We start from the raw sequence: 15682 nt of genomic DNA, 5'->3' as shown, positions 1-15682 counted from the left end.
GCGCCCAGCATACACAGCCCCTCTGGAGGCAGGGCCAACAAGACGCCCAAGAGGCTTGCCCAATTCAGACTTACCTTCAGTAGGCTCTTGGTGAGCCACCTGGAGAAAGACTGTCAGCCAGCAAGCCCCGACCTGCCTCTCAGGCTGTGGGATATGAGAGAAGTCCCTCTCTGGGCCTCAGTCCCTATGATGGCTTGGACTGCAGCCCCTGGCTGGACTGGGTAGAAGCTCCAGGTACACAGGCAGGACCTGGAGTAGCTGGATCTGCAAAAGGAGTCTGTCGATCATCCCCTCTCCCTCTCTGCCATTCCAGCTGCTAGGATCCTGCCAAGCCCAAGCGAATGGATAAGGATAGGGTGGGGGTTGCCTACAGCAGGACCCACTGTGTGAATGGTCTGGGGATTCCTGCTACAGGTTCTCAGAAGAGACATCCTCAGGGTCCCTCCAGTCTAGTCCCCATTCAGTCAGGAGTTGCTAACACCCAGCCCCTGCCCACAAACCTGCAGGGACGAGGAGCTCATTACCTTGCAGGGCAGCCTGCTCCAGGGCTGACTGGGAAGCTCATCCTCATTTGAGCTGAAGCCTGCCTCCTCCTCCTCAGGCCTGGCCTAGGAGTGGGGCACACAGAACATGTCTGTTCACAGTGTTCTGGGACGTTTGACCAAATTGGACTGTGTAGTACTCACACACTCATGGGGCCCTTTCCCACCTGTCTGCTCTTGCTGTGAAAGTCTATTCACTCTTCAGAACCCACCACATGCACCCTCTCTGGGAAGGCTTGTGGGGTCACTCCTTGCCCTCTCCCTCTCTTGACCTCTCTGGGGCACCAGGTAAATCCAGATGGAGCTCCCTGAGCAGGACCCGGCGGCATGGTCAGAACCAGACGCAGAGTCGTTGTGGAACCAGTACTGCGCTGGAGGGGCAGCAAGAGGGGTGGGCTCTGCCTGGGATTCCGGGGGCCCGGGTCCTGTCTGGACTTGCTCTGGGGCCTTGGGCGAGCCCTGGCCTTTTCTGGGCCTCTGCTTCCTGTGCAGAGGCTGGAGGGCAGGCTCTTCAGGCCACCTGCCTGCCTTGGAAGGCCTTGCTTTCTGAATGTCCTGCTGAGTGATATTCATGGCCCAGTTTCCTCAGCTGTTCCATCCAGGGCCTCTTCCCAGCCTGGACCACGTACCCGGCTGTGGGTGCAGATGGTGTGTCAAGGCACTCATTTGGCAAAGGCCCAGTAGCTGCCCAAGGAAGTGGGATGTGTCCAGGGATGGCACCCAAGGAGGAGTAAGCACCCTTGGGCCATGCAGGATCTCAACCCTCTTCTCCATTTAAAAAAAATACATCTTTCTTTTCTTTCTGTATTTTTGACTGCACTGGACCTTTGTTGCTGCGTGCTGGCTTTCTCTAGTTGCGGAGAGCAGGGGCTACTCTTCACTGCGGTGCACAGGCTTCTCACCGCGGCGGCTTCTCTTGTTGCAGAGCGCGGGCTCTACTCACATGGATTTCAGGAACTGCGGCTCGTAGGTTCTAGAGTGTGGGCTCAGTAGTTGTGGCACATGGGCTTAGTGGCTCCGCAGCATGTGGGATCTTCCTGGACCAGGACTGAACCCATGTCCCCTGCATTGGCAGGCAGATTTTTAACCACTGGACCACCAGGGACGTTCCTTTCCTTCTTTAGAGATGAGCCTGGCCCTGAGGCTGAGGCCATAGCCCAGCCTGGTCTCTTCCCGAGGATGTGGCTCTTATTTTGCACAAGCTTTAGCTCTCTCCTCTCAGTCTTGAGCCCCTGTGTCCCGACTTTAGGGGCTATCCACCCCTAGTCTTTGTGAGGAGGATGGGAGGATCTTTAGTCAACTAATGTTTATTGAACACCATCTATGTGCCAGACACAGCTTTGGGAACTGGAAATGCAGTGCTGAACAAGACGGTCCCTGCTCCCAAGGCACTCAGTGCTGGAGACAGACAACAAATAGATAAGCACTGCAACAGATACGTTTGGGGTGCTGATGAAAGGTCAGAGTGAAGGTGAAAGAGAAGTCGCTCAGTGGCGTCTGACTCTTTGCCCACCAGGCTCACCACGACTCTGTAGCCCACCAGGCGCCTCCGTCCATGGGATTCTCCAGGCAAGAATACTGGAGTGGGTTGCCATTTCCTTCTCCAGGGGAGCTTCCTGACCCAGGGATTGAACCCAGGTCTCCCGCATTGCAGGCTTCCTCTGAGCCACCAGGGAAGCCCCGATGAAAGGTCAAGAAGGACTCAAATAGGGAGTGGGGTCAGGGTGCAATGGAGGAGAGAGATGGAAGGATCAGACCACGAGTGAGGACAGGGAGGACCAGACATGTCAGATCAACATCCAGGTGGACAGCCGATGAGGAAAGAGGCTGGTGCAGGCCTGGAGGCTCCAGTGAAGGCTCTGGGGGAGAAGGGGTGGGAGCGGGGTGGGATCTATTAAATAGCTGATGACTCCAGGCCCTAATCCTGTGCCAGGCCTAGGCGGGTAGTGTGTGTTGGGGGAGGGGAGCACCCCCGCTGGGGTGTAATTTCACGCTGAAGGGCCTGATGGGGCGTCCCAGGGACTGATCCTTTCTGGATCAGAAAACTCACTTCCCTTTGTCGCACGCAGGGCGATTAATGCCTTAACCCTTTGTGGGCTGGCCCAGGGCCAGCCCCGCCCCACGGCACCTCCAGCCCCAGGGAACCTACCTAGCTCAGAGCCCTTGCCTCCCTCCCTGCCAGCGCTGGGACCTGGTCCTGTCTGCGGGGAGGGAGACGCTGTGACTGAAGAAAGCCAAAGGACAGATTCCCAAGCAGCCTGTCCACGTCCCTGTTCCTTCCAGGGCAGCTCACCAGGCCCAGCGCCCCCAGAGAAGTGAACTCTCCACCTCTATCTGCAGGCTATCTTATAGCTCAGTTCAAGTCCAGCCTCCCTCAGGAACCAGGGTCCAGTGCACCCACCGGCGCAACCTTTGCACGCGTCACAGACGGGTGCTCACTGTCTCCAAGGGGGCCTCCCCACTGGCAATAGGCAATACAGCCGAAACCGACTAGTATCACAGGTCTCTGAGTGAGGAATGAGGACCCCCAGCCCCGCTCTCCCCACCCCCTGACCCTGAGATTCCCTGACCCTCACAGGCCGTGACTCCAGTAGCACCTCAGACATAGCCCTGGCCAGGTCGCCACTGTCAGCCCCTGCCTTTCTGCCCTCTCTAGGCCCTCTTTTAACCTCATCTGGGTTCAAAGACCCACCATAGAAGTTGTTGCACCTTCCTAGGCCCCTCCCCTCGCTCCTCCCAGCCCCGCCTCCCATCTCGGGGCAGCCTTGCAGGTGGCCCCGCCCAAGCGCCCCTGGAGTGGGCGAGAGGGGCAGGGGCCCGGGCTAGGCCTCCCCTAAGCTCCTGGGGTCTCTAAAACCCCAGCCCCATTAAAAGAAAGACCCTAAATGTTATTTACACTTCGGAGTCTTAAAAACCATTAACAAAAGCCACTTAATTCAATTATCTTCCTGGCTGGCTCGGTTCTCAGCGCTGGGCCCGGGCCTCCCCTGGCCGCCCCCTCCCTCGCCCTCCCTCTCATTGTCATTGTGTCGGGCTAATGAGGTAAACTGAAGCGAGCCCTGTCCCCCCTGACAGGTTTATGAGAATTTAATAAAGCGTGGCCGGGACCAAATGAGTTGCCTCAGCCTCGGAGAGCTCATTGTCTTCGGCGTCAGCGTTTTTTGACTCGAGCCGCCCCCTCCCCCGCCCCCGCTCCTGCCTGGCTCGGCCCTCAGCGCCCCCCACCCCTCCCCGCCCCAGTGCCTCCCCAGGTGAGCCGGGGGAGGGCCTGGCTGATGCCAGCTCGGCCTGCAGGGGCAAGGCCCTGGGGCCCAGCCCTGACCTGGGCAGTGTGCCCAGGGGAGGACCTACCTCCCCTCACACACACCGGGCCCCCAGAGTGCGCAGGGATCGCTGGGACTCCTACTTCCTACCTCCCTGCTCATGTCTGACTGACACTGCCCACCTGAGGCTGAGGCCTGGCGAGTGCAGCCGTGAGCTTTTTCTTGCTTGTCTGCAGGGATGGACCAGAGTAAGGGGGCTTCTCTTCCTGCCAGTGCACATGGTAGGGACACAGGACCCTCAGTTATGACCTGGTCACCTTCTCCCCTTTGTCCCTGAAAGGTAACAAGGGGGTGGAGCACAGCCCAGTGAGTAGAAGGGATTTGCCCAGTTTTCTGCAGGAATCAGAAGTAAAGATGGAAGAGGCACCCAGGCTGGAGGGCCCCAGACACACAGGCAGGCAGGCAGGCAGGCCCCACCTGGAGCTCCAGGGGTACCTGGAGAAGGTCCAGCTGTCCTTACCCCCTCACGTTCCAGACAGCCTAGAGCCAGCATTTCTCTGTCTAGCCTTTCAGGGATGCAATGTCTAGGAGTTTCTGGACCACTCAGAGACCCAGAATTTCTTCTCTCCCCCCTCAAAAGTGTTTCCAGAAGGTACTGCCTTCTGGGGCTAAAGCCTGGCCTGAAAGCCTCATCTGGAAAGTCCTGAAGTCCAGGGTATTTGGGAACAAGACCTAGAGATCAGGGCTCAGTCTTCGACCATGACAATAGCTGAGTCTCAGTTCAGGGTCAGCATTCAGTTTGGGAACAGATTCAGGACTCTGTGACTAGCATCGGGTTCAGCCTGATACTAGAATCAGGGCATGGTGTGTGGATCAAGGTCAGGGCTCAGCCTGTGACCGAATAAGAGCTTACTGTTTGTCCACAATTAAGGCTTAGCCTGTACCAGGTCGGGGTGCAATCTTTGATACAGGTCAGCATTGATCAGGATCAGTGTTCACTGTATGGAGCAGTCAGGATCAAGGCTCACAGTGTGATCAGGCTCAAGTTCAGGTCAGGACCTCATATGGACCTGGGCAGGGGCTCAGTCGAAGGTCAGAGTGAGGACTCGGTCTAGGACCAGACCCAGGACTTAGCTGTGTCCTTGATAAAGCATAAGTCTGTGTCCAGTATCTGGCCTCCCTCTGTGATAAGGTCAGAATCCAGAGTTGGAGATGTCACTTAGTAAATCTGGGTGACTTTAACACCCACTTCTTCATGCACACCCAACTCCCTGCTCTCCATCTCCTCAGGCCTGGCCCCTCAGAAAAGGAAATGGGGGAAGTTGTGCAGTGTGGCGGGACTGTCACCTCTATCCCCTGTCGTGTGCCCAGGGTGCCCTCTGGTGGCACTCCCTAGCAGTGCTGGTTTCCTCAGTCAGCCCGCCTATCTGGCCACCACCTACTTAAGGGAGACTGGCCCTCAGGTGCATCCATCAGTGTCTATCCAGGCAGCTCTATATTCCAGCCTCACTCCACCTCCTCACAATGCAGAAAACAGGAACTGTCCAGGGGAATCCCCACACACATAGGAACTTTTCTCCCTTCTTGTTCAGAATTGGGTATCTTGATAATTCGCTATTGCGGGAGGCCCAGAATCTTAGCTGTGTGATAACATTCACACCTTTTTACTCATTCAGTTGTTTGACAGATATTTATCAGGCGTCTGCCTCGTGCCAGGTGGGCACTGAGTGCATAGCTGTCAACAAGCCAGCAGTCCCAACCTCTTGGAGCTCCCCTTCTACTCCCTTCTCCCTAATTCCCAACTCCTAGTGCACAGACCTCACTGGAAAGGCACTGGCAGAAGGTGAGATTCAGAACTGGGCAACTTCAAGTCCCTACTCTGCCCTAGAGTCAGAGGTTGGACTACTCGAGGTTCTGGTCCCGTCTTCACCTCCCTTCGCCCACATCATCAGGATGCATGGCTTCACCACCACCCACAGGTTAATTTCTTCATCTGCATCACTGGGGCTCTACATCTGGAAGTCAGGGGTGTGACTCCAGCTCCTATGGGACAGCTCCACTGGGTAAGCTGACCTTTCATCTGGCCATAGCTCTTGCTTTGTCGTCCACCATAGGCCCAGCTGTGCAAACCACAATTCTAGCACTTCCTCCCAGATTCCTCTCTCTTACTCCCGTAAATACTGATAGGGAGACCTCAAAAATGGGTGGAGGATCTGCGCAGCTCACAGCCACCACCAGCATTTCCCACTGCAGTGAGCTTCTAACCCGGCCCCTCTTTTCCCTCAAGTCCCTCAACACTCTGTTTTCCACACAGCAGGCAGAGCGAGTGGTGAAGTCATAAATCACATCATGTCGTGTCCCTGTTTAAAACCCACCTGTGGTTCTATCTCACAGAGATTAAAACCCCAGCTCCTCGCCTTGGCTGCCTAGCTTTATAGGAGCAGAGCAACAACCCACTCCCCACCTTCTCCAGCTTCATCTCCCACCCTTGTCTCCACACCCCTTCTTTCCTGGTCTGACACATGGGGGCCAAGTTTATTCTCACCTTAGGGTTGCACCAGCCATTTCCTGAGCTTGAAATGGTCTTGCTCTAGACTTCTGTGTGGCTTTCAGAGCTCAGCTTAAATGTTACCTCTCAGAGGAGTCCTCTCCAGCCATCCAAGTCCCTCTGTCGCTTCTTCCTATTGTGATTTGCTGCACAGCACTATCCACTAGCTAATGTTTTTAGTCTTGTGTGCTTATGTATTTAATTCTTTAATTTCCCCCTAAGTAGAACGTGAGCTCCCCCAGAGCTTGCTCACCAAGCTATGGGTCCATAGTGTGTACATGCTAAGTCACTTCAGTCATGTCCCACTCTATGACCCTGGCTCCTCTGTCTGTGGGATTCTCCGGGCAAGAATGCTGGAGTGGGTGGCCATACACTTCTCCAGGGGATCTTCCTGACCCAGGGGAGATGTAAGATGTCTCTTACATCTCCTGCATTGGCAGGCAGATTCTTTAACACTAGCGCCACCTGGGAAGCCCATGGGTCCATAGTAAGACTCAGGAGTTATTTGCTGAATTAATTAGTAAAAAAAAAAAATAATAAATAAATATATATATATATATATGGTCCTAAGTGGCTGCCTTCATTTCCTCTAGTGGGAGGGAAGGGAGAGGATCTGAGTTTTCGGCCCTTAGTGGGCTCCTCTGGCTTGGCCAGCAGTGGTTCTCTCTGTGGGCAGGAGGGGGGCGGTCCATTCATCCTAGGACCCCTGGGCAGCGTCCCTTTGGGAGATGCCGGTCCCTGCTCAGATTCCTAAAGGTCAGGGAGCTTGCTGCCTCTGTACTGTCAGAATCGCCTTTTCTCCTTCCGAAGAAACACGTGCCCTACTGCCCTTCCCCTGGAGCCCTTCTCTGCCTTCAGGGCCTGGAACTTGACCCTTCTGAGGGCCATGCAGGGGTGTGGCTCCTTGGTGGACATACTGCCCCAGAGGGCCCTGAAGAGATATCAGGGGAGGAGTCCCGGGGTGCAGCAGGCCTGGAGAGACACTGGGGGGTTTTGGTATAGGGCTGGCTGATTGGAGAGTGGGTCCTGGGGTGTGCAGATATCTCCTGGTGTGCCTGGGGAAGGGGAGGAGGTGCAGATGGGACAAAGCACGACCTTCACTTGGGTGTGGCAATGGAAGGGAGACTCTCCAGGAGCCAGAGCCCTCCTCTGAGGCCACCCTCCTCCCGCTCTGTTATCATAACCTGTGGCCCGCTGCTCTGAAACTTAGCATGTGAACCTTACCTGCTCTGAACCTTAACCTCACCCTTGTCTTCAGCAGCCAGGCTCCCATATAGGATCAGGAAGTCTTCCTGTAGAAGAGGAAGAAGCCCTGATGGTGTAATTCCAGGCCTCCACCAGCAGGAGGGAGAGGGGTTTGGGCAGGGCCTGGCATTTCAGGGCTAGAATCTTGAGTGCCTCTTCCTAAGAAGGTGGCAGGAGAAGGGTGGGCCAAACCACACCCGAAGGTGGTATCAGCAGTGGCCCCACTCACCTCTCACTCTCCCAAGGCAGCAGGTGGAGTCTGAGGCTGCCAGTGAACCAGAAGAGACAGGCCTGGAGCTGGGGAGGTGGTCTTCCTCACACACACACACACACACACACACACACACACACGCGTGCGCATGCTCCCACGCAGGTGTGATGTCAGACAATGCCACCTAAAATACTCCCACGCTCACCATCTCATCCACATAGCCAGGCCGTCTCACCCACAGTCACACTTATATATTCATCCAGCGCCCACCCCCCTCAATCTGACACTCTGCTTCCACAGTTGTTCACAGGTACACACAATCTCAGATAGTCTTTTGTTCACAGTCACACACTTCTGGGGCTCTCTTCTAGTTCTCCAAGAGGAGCTGGTGCTGAGATGATGAAGCACCAGGCACTGGCTGGGAGGACTGCAGACTCCAGGGTTCAGGATCAGAGGTCTTGCCGTCAGGACTTGACTCCAAAGGTGCTTTATTAAGGAGCAGAGTGAGGCATAGCAGGAATGCACAGTGAGGTTCAGGTGGAGAACTTCAGGGTGGCAGGAGCCTCCTCACCACTCCTCCCTATCTCCCCCAGCCCACCCTGCTCTGTGTTTGTAGATCAGCTCACTCAGGCTCCTCTTTCCATGGAATTCTCCAGGCAAGAATACTGGAGTGGGTAGCCAGTCCCTTCTCCAGGGAATCTTACCTACCCAAGGATAGAACCTGGGTCTCTCGCATTGCAGGGTTCTTTACCGTCTGTGCCACCAGCAGAAAGGATGGGAGTATGCTCAACCCAGCTCTACCTTATGGATGATCTGGCTCAGATAAGATCCTCCCTGGCATCAATCCCAAAGGGTCAGGTTGGGGTAGAGACAAGGAGGTCAGGGAGGGGCGGGAGGGGAGCTCAAAGCCTTTCACAGCAGGTGGGCACAGGAGACAGCCCAGGCTGAGACCGGGTGTGTCTCCCCACTTCCTTCCACCCCTCCAGGGCCTTGCTGAGTTAACCGCCTCAGAGTGGCTCTGTTCACAGTGCCCAAATGCCATGGGTGGCGGGTAGGGCGTGGGGACGGTGCAGCAGCCCAGTTCTGGGACATCTGGCTGCTGCTGCTGCTGCTAAATCACTTCAGTCATGTCCGACTCTGTGCGACCCCATCGACGGCAGCCCACCAGGCTCCCCAGTCCCTGGGATTCTCCAGGAAGAACACTGGAGTGGGTTGCCATTTCCTTCTCCAATGCATGAAAGTGAAAAGTGAAAGGGAAGTCGCTCAGTCGTGTCCGACTTTTTGCGACCCCATGGACCGCAGCCTACCAGGCTCCTCTGCCCATGGGATTTTCCAGGCAAGAGTATTGGAGTGGGGTGCCATCGCCGGGACGTCTGGAGAGTGAGGTAAACTAGAACCCAGCAGACCGCACCCAAAGGGCCAAGGCATTGCTCCCTCCTTTGAGGGCTGTCAGTGCCCGGGCACCGTCATCACATTCCCCTCCCCACCCCGCCCCCGGAAGTTCCAGAGCTGGGACAGAAGAGGCCACCTGTGCCCAGCCCCGGACCCATAGGAAAAATTCCTTTTTCTTGTCTTTCGCCTCCTCCCTGTTTTTTCTTCAATGGCACTGATGGGAGGGAACCGGGACAGAGGAAGTCAGGGCCGGGAACCCAGTTCACTAGGGGGCGACGCGCTCCCGGGGCAGGTCGAGCCGGACCCCGTCGGCGCGCGGCGCGTAGACTGCAGCGGGCGCGGGGGCGTCCAGGGCGAAGGGCCCGGGGCCCGGGCTGGAGCGGCCGGACGACGCGTCCGAGGCGGCGGGGCTCAGCTGCACGGCCGTGGTGTCCTGCGCCGTGCGCTCGCTGCTCTCCATCTCCAGCGCCACGCGCCCGCCGCCGCCGCCGCCCTGGCCGGGACTCCCAGCGCCCGCCGAGCGCGAACCGGGCGCGCGGCCGCGGCGGCGGCTACACACACAGCAGGCCGCGAAGAAGCCGAGCGCCAGCACGAGCAGCGCCGGCCCCACGACGAGGGGCGCGTTGTGTCCGGGGACGAAGGAGGCGAAGGCGCCCACCAGCGTCACGTTCACGCCCGCCAGCAGCAAGCACAGGCCGCAGGCGCAGAACAGCGCCGGGGACGCCGGGCCGGGCAGCCGGTCCTGAGCGCGCCCCGCGGGCGCCCGGGCCGGGGGCCCCTGGCTCTTCTCTGGGGGCGGCATCGACCTGGGGACTCCGGGCACTCATTCAGTTTCCTCCTGCCGCCGGCCGCGGCCAGCCCACATGTCAGGGCTCAGCTCACAGTCGTCCTGTGGGCAGAGAGCAACGGAGAGGTCAGCTGGGCATCTGGGCTTTCCACCCCACCCTCGGTTCTGTGGCTCTGTTCAGTGCCTGGGAGCGCAGAGGTCATGCCATCTTGGCTAGCCCCTGCCTCTGCCTCTGTGAGACTTTTTTTTTTTTTTTTTTTGCCTCATCTCGACGGCATGGGGAGCTTCCCTGACCAGGGCTCCGGCCCCCTTGGAAGCCAGGAGTGGAAGCCAGGAGTCTTAACCTCTGGATTGCCAGGCAAGTTCCCGCCTCTGCCTCTGGGAAGCAACAGCTCATCCCACATGGGAAGAGTGACTTCTTCACCTCGTCCCTGGATTTCCTTGTGGCAGATCTTGCTATCTTCTCTCCCTCCCCACTCCCTCTTGTCCTCCAGACAGACACAGACCGTTCACCTCCCCTCCTCCATGAAGCCTTCTTGGGCTAATTAAGTGAGTGCTGTGCTTAGTCCCTCAGTTGTGTCCAACTCTTTGCGACACCATGGACTGTTGCCTACAGGCTCCCCTGTCCATGGGGATTCTCCAGGCAAGAATACTGGAGTGGGTTGTCTTGCCCTCCTCCAGGGGAATCTTTCCAACCCAGGGATCGAAGCCAGACCTCCTGCATAGTGGGTGGATTCTCTCCTGTCTGAGCCACCAGGGAAACAATTAAATGAGTAAATAGCTATAAAGTGCTCAGCTCAGTGCCTAGGTGCTCATTACCTGATGATCATGATCAGTAGTCCTAATCAGAGGGCAGGGGCAGCTCTTGGGATTTAGACAACTTCCTCCCCTGAGCAATAGAGGCCCTAGAAACCATCTGGTCTAGCCCCAGCTTGTCCAGAGGAAGAAACTGAAGCTCAGCGAGATCTGTGGATTTACCCAATATCCAAGGCCAGGACCTCGTGACCTGCTGCCTGGCCAGTGAGTGACCTTGTGACAGTGAGGAGCTCCTGAGGTTTCAGTTGGCAAGTGAGAAGGGACAGTCCCTACATGGGTTGGGCTGGAGCAGACCCAAGGCCCCAGGTCCTTCCTAGACTGGACATTCTATTAGATTCCAATCCTACCCCCATGAGTTCCCCAAGATTATACTGTTGAATCTAGACTTAAAAGCCCAGTCACTGGGTACTAGGATCCCCTTCTAGGTTTTTCTTGTTGTAACTGGTTGTGGAATCTATCATTGGATTCTAGAATTCTGGGAATGCATACAGAAGCTTCAGAGTCTGGGGAATTTAAGACATCTATTTTGAGAATTCTGTTCTATAACATGGAATCACAGGTATTAAGGCCCTTGGAGGATGAGATCATTGCCATGGAGCTGTGCTAGAACTGGACATGGAACAACAGACTGGTTCCAAATAGGAAAAGGAGTACATCAAGGCTGTATATTGTCATCCTGGAAGAGTTGACTCATTGGAAAAGACTCTGATGCTGGGAGGGATTGGGGGCAGGAGGAGAAGGGGACAACAGAGGATGAGATGGCTGGATGGCATCACTGACTCGATGGTCGTGAGTCTGAGTGAACTCCGGGAGTTGGTGATGGACAAGAAGGCCTGGCGTGCTGTGATTCATGGGGTCACAAAGAGTCGGACACGACTGAGTGACTGAACTGAACTGTGCTAGAATTGTGAAAAAGTGTCAGAAAAGGGTTCTGAGTTGGAGTGGGCGGGGTGTGATCAGAACCATGCTCTGCTGGGATGAGCATGCTGGATGAGTAACAGAGCATGACCTGGACACAGGGCCTCTCTGTGTTTCAGTGTTAACACCTATTATTGTTGGTTAGTTGCTAAATCATGTCTGAATCTTTTGTGACCCCATGGACTATAGCCTGCCAGGCTTCTCTGTCCATGGGATTTTCCAGGCAAGAATACTGGAGTGGGTTGCCATTTCCTTCTCCAGGGGATCTTCCTGACCCAGGAATCGAACCTGCGTGTCTGCATTGGCAGGTGGGTTCTTTACCGCTGAGCCACAAGGGAAAGCCTGTGAGTGAAATTGCTCAGTCGTGTCCAACTCTTAGTGACCCCATGGACTGTAGCCTGCCAGGCTCCTCCGAACATGGACTTTTCCAGGCAAGGATACTGGAGTGGGTTGCCATTTCCTTCTCCAATTCACACCTGTAATTGGGGCTATTATGAGAACCTACATGATGGGATGTGAGGATGATTAAATGCTTTAAGCTAAATCAAGTGCTTAGAACAATGAAGAACATAGTGAGAATTCCATATTAGTCACATTGTGTAGTGGTGGCTGATAGAGAAGGGGCTCTCAGGCCTCAGATCTGAGGGGTTGGTCATATTGAGTTTGGAATCAGAACAGTTTCCACCCTTCAGGTGGAAGGGCTTTAGGGACAGGCCCTGACAAGGGAGTTGGAGAGAATTTGATGACAGGGTGTACAAAGGTGAGGCCAGTTTGCATTGTCACTCTGGACCCAGGTGGGAATCAGCTTGGCCCAAGCAGGTTAGAAGGCCTGGAGGCCATTTCCAGGTCTGCCCAACCTGGTGACTACAGGGCACCCTTCCCTGGAACCATGCTGGGAAGTGGCACCAGGGAAAGTAGCAGCTTTCCTGGGACTCCAGCCAGAAGCTCCTGGCTGACACACTGCACTGGCAGGAATTCAGAACCCCCAAAATCCTGGCAAAGAAAGCGTATGTTGACCCTCGAGGGCATCTACCGACCACAGATTCCTCGGGAAGCTCCCTGTTTGCATGAACCATCTGCTGTCTTTAATCTGCAGCTGTTGGTTCTGCCAGGCAGCAGTAGCAGCCGCTGAAGGGGTACAACAATTTACAGTTTGCAAAGCATCTTCACATCCATGATATCACTGAATGATACACTTGCTTGATGCTTATTAACAGCCACATCTTACAACTGAGGAAATGGAGGCTCAGAGAGGGAAGTCGATTTGGGTCTAGTGGCTAGACTGAAAGGTAGATCAGAATCAGAAAACATGTGGTCTGGTTCACACAGTAGGTAATCTTGTTTCTTTTTTTTTGACCTTGGGGTTGATGTGGAGGTAAATCCCAACAGTTTCTTCCTGTTGCCCTCAGGGGGTGCTGTGGGATTCCTAACTTTCACCCCTTCTGCACCTTATCATTTTCTGACATTGTCCTTTCTATGGGAAAGGCTCTGTCTGAGGCTGATGCAGGGAGCCCCTGAAGGAGGGATGGAGTCTAGCCCTTCAGCTTGCCTCACAACAGACTCTTGAAAGCTGACATTGGACAAGGGTAGGGGAGCCTGGGTGGCTAGAGGGTCCAAGGCTCTTGTTTCTTTTCTTTTACAGAGAAGACTCTTTATCTTTGGGTTTTGGCAGTTTTACTATGATGTGCCAAGGTGAGATTTTCTTTGTCTTTATCTTCTGTGTTCTTCCTGATGCTTCTACAGCCTGCCTTGATTTCTGCCCGTTTTGGAAAATTTTCAGCCATTATCTTTTCCTCTATTCTTTCTCTTCTCTCCTTCTGGAACCCTAATTGTGTACACGTTCACCCATTTGGCATTGTCCCACACGTCTCTTACACACTACTCTGTATTTTCTAGTATTGCGCCCCCCGCCTCCCCTTTCTCTCTGGCTATTAATTCTACTGATCTGTCATCCAGTTCACTAATTCTGTCTTCACCTGGGTCTTCTCTGCTGTAAAATCCATCTATTCAGTTCTTAATTTCAATTGTTACAACTTTCTAGTTCTAGAATTGCCACTTGATTCTATTTCATAAATTCCAGTTTTCTACTAAAAAACTTCCTCTTATGTATTTTCTTGAACGTATTAAACTCTTCGAAGTCCATGTCTGAAAACTCCAACACCTAGCTCTCTTGTTTCTATTGTCTGTTTTATTGTTCTTGGTTTTGGGTCATTAAGTCTTATCTCCTGTAATGCTAGATAATTTTTTAATTAAATGCCCAACATTGTAGAGATAGCTTGAGCCCTGGATAATACTCTCTCCTTTTAGAGAAGATTTACTTTTGCTTCTGACAGCTAAAGAAGGGACAGGCCACCTTAACCCAATCTGTTATTGCATTGACTTGGAGCTATGGTTCAGTCTTCCTGAGTCTGGTCTATATCTGTTTAACCAGTATTCCTAGAAGATAGTCCTTTGGGCTCCCAATTAAAACTGGAGGTGTTTAACAGGGCCTTTCACCTTTTTCAGCTCTAAATCCCAATTGTGACTTCCCCACTCCGTGGTCGCCATTGCCCCCTACAAACCGGAAAATGCCTTAAGGAAAAAAGTGAAATAAAATATTACTTCTCTTTTCTTCGAGATCTTGGCCCCTCAAGCCCTTACTGCCTTTACCAATTGCCTTGGTAGTTCTCCCATGCCTTTGAACAGATTTCTTAAATGTTTAATCCAGCCTTTTAGTTATCCTCAGTGAGTGAGTTGGTCTGATACAGGCTAGTCTTTCTTAGCCATAAAAAAGTCTAGATGAGAATCTGAAATTAGCATTTTCAAATTGCTGACTGAGTTAGTTGTGTTATGTTGAGCACTTTTTAATAACATCTAATTTAATTTTCACAGAATGCAATTAAGCATTATTGTCATATCCCCATTTTATATATGAGGATTTTAAGGTACAGAAAGATTCAAGTTTCCCAAGGCCATGAGTATCAGTGGTGGTGCCAGGATTTGAAAACTGGTGTCCTGATCCCGAAGCACAAGTTCTCAACCCAGTACAGTGCTGGGTTTGCTAAGCGCTTATTGAATGACTGAAGCACAGGGCACAGGCTTTGTAAATAAGCTCCTCTAATTAGCATGACAGCAGCGGACAGGGTGTGTTTTGTGTGAGAGAAAAGCAAAAAAGCAAAATGGCTGTCTGGGGAGGCCTTACAAATACCTGTGAAAAGAAGAGAGGCGAAAAGCAAAGGAGAAAAGGAAAGATATAAGCATCTGAATGCAGAGTTCCAAAGAATAGCAAGAAGAGATAAGAAAGCCTTCTGTAGAGATCAATGCAAAGAAATAGAGGAAAACAACAGAATGGGAAAGACTAGAGATCTCTTCAAGAAAATTAGAGATACCAAGGGAACATTTCATGCAAAGATGGGCTCGATAAAGGACAGAAATGGTCTGGACCTAACAGAAGCAGAAGATATTAAGAAGAGGTGGCAAGAATACATGGAAGAACTATACAAAAAAGATCTTCACGACCCAGATAATCATGATGATGTGGTCACTAATCTAGAGCCAGAGATCTTGGAATGTGAAGTCAAGTGGGCCTTAGAAAGCATCACTACGAACAAAGCTAGTGAAGGTGATGGAATTCCAGTTGAGCTGTTTCAAATCCTGAAAGATGATGCTGTGAAAGTGCTGCACTCAATATGCCAGCAAGTTTGGAAAACTCAGCAGTGGCCACAGGACTGAAAAAGGTCAGTTTTCATTCCAATTCCAAAGAAAAGCAATGCCAAAGAATGCTCAAACTACCGCACAATTGCACTCATCTCACATGCTAGTAAAGTAATGCTCAAAATTCTCCAAGCCAGGCTTCAGCAATACATGAACCGTTAACTCCCTGATGTTCAAGCTGGTTTTAAAAAAGGCAGAGGAACCAGAGATCAAATTGCCAACATCTGCTGGATCATGGAAAAAGCAAGAGAGTTCCAGAAAAACATC

General features: G+C 53.3%; 1 protein-coding gene across 1 annotated transcript; it reads right to left on the bottom strand.

Annotated features, from left to right (window-relative positions):
• Window positions 1–9466: 9466 nt before the first annotated feature.
• Window positions 9467–10003, bottom strand: TMEM275 (transmembrane protein 275). Its single transcript, XM_052636496.1, has one exon. The coding sequence runs from the start codon at window positions 10001–10003 to the stop codon at window positions 9467–9469; it is 537 nt and encodes a 178-aa protein (XP_052492456.1).
• Between the last annotated feature and the right edge of the window lie 5679 nt (window positions 10004–15682).

Source organism: Budorcas taxicolor, chromosome 3 (genome assembly GCF_023091745.1).
Source record: "Budorcas taxicolor isolate Tak-1 chromosome 3, Takin1.1, whole genome shotgun sequence".
Taxonomy (NCBI): Eukaryota; Metazoa; Chordata; class Mammalia; order Artiodactyla; family Bovidae; genus Budorcas; species Budorcas taxicolor.
The sequence above is the reverse complement of the archived record's forward strand: the minus strand, read 5'-3'. Positions and strand labels throughout refer to the sequence as shown.

Excerpts from the sequence above, each read along its gene's own strand:
- TMEM275 (XM_052636496.1), bottom strand. The coding sequence starts at position 10,003 with ATGCCGCCCCCAGAGAAGAGCCAGGGGCCCCCGGCCCGGGCGCCCGCG.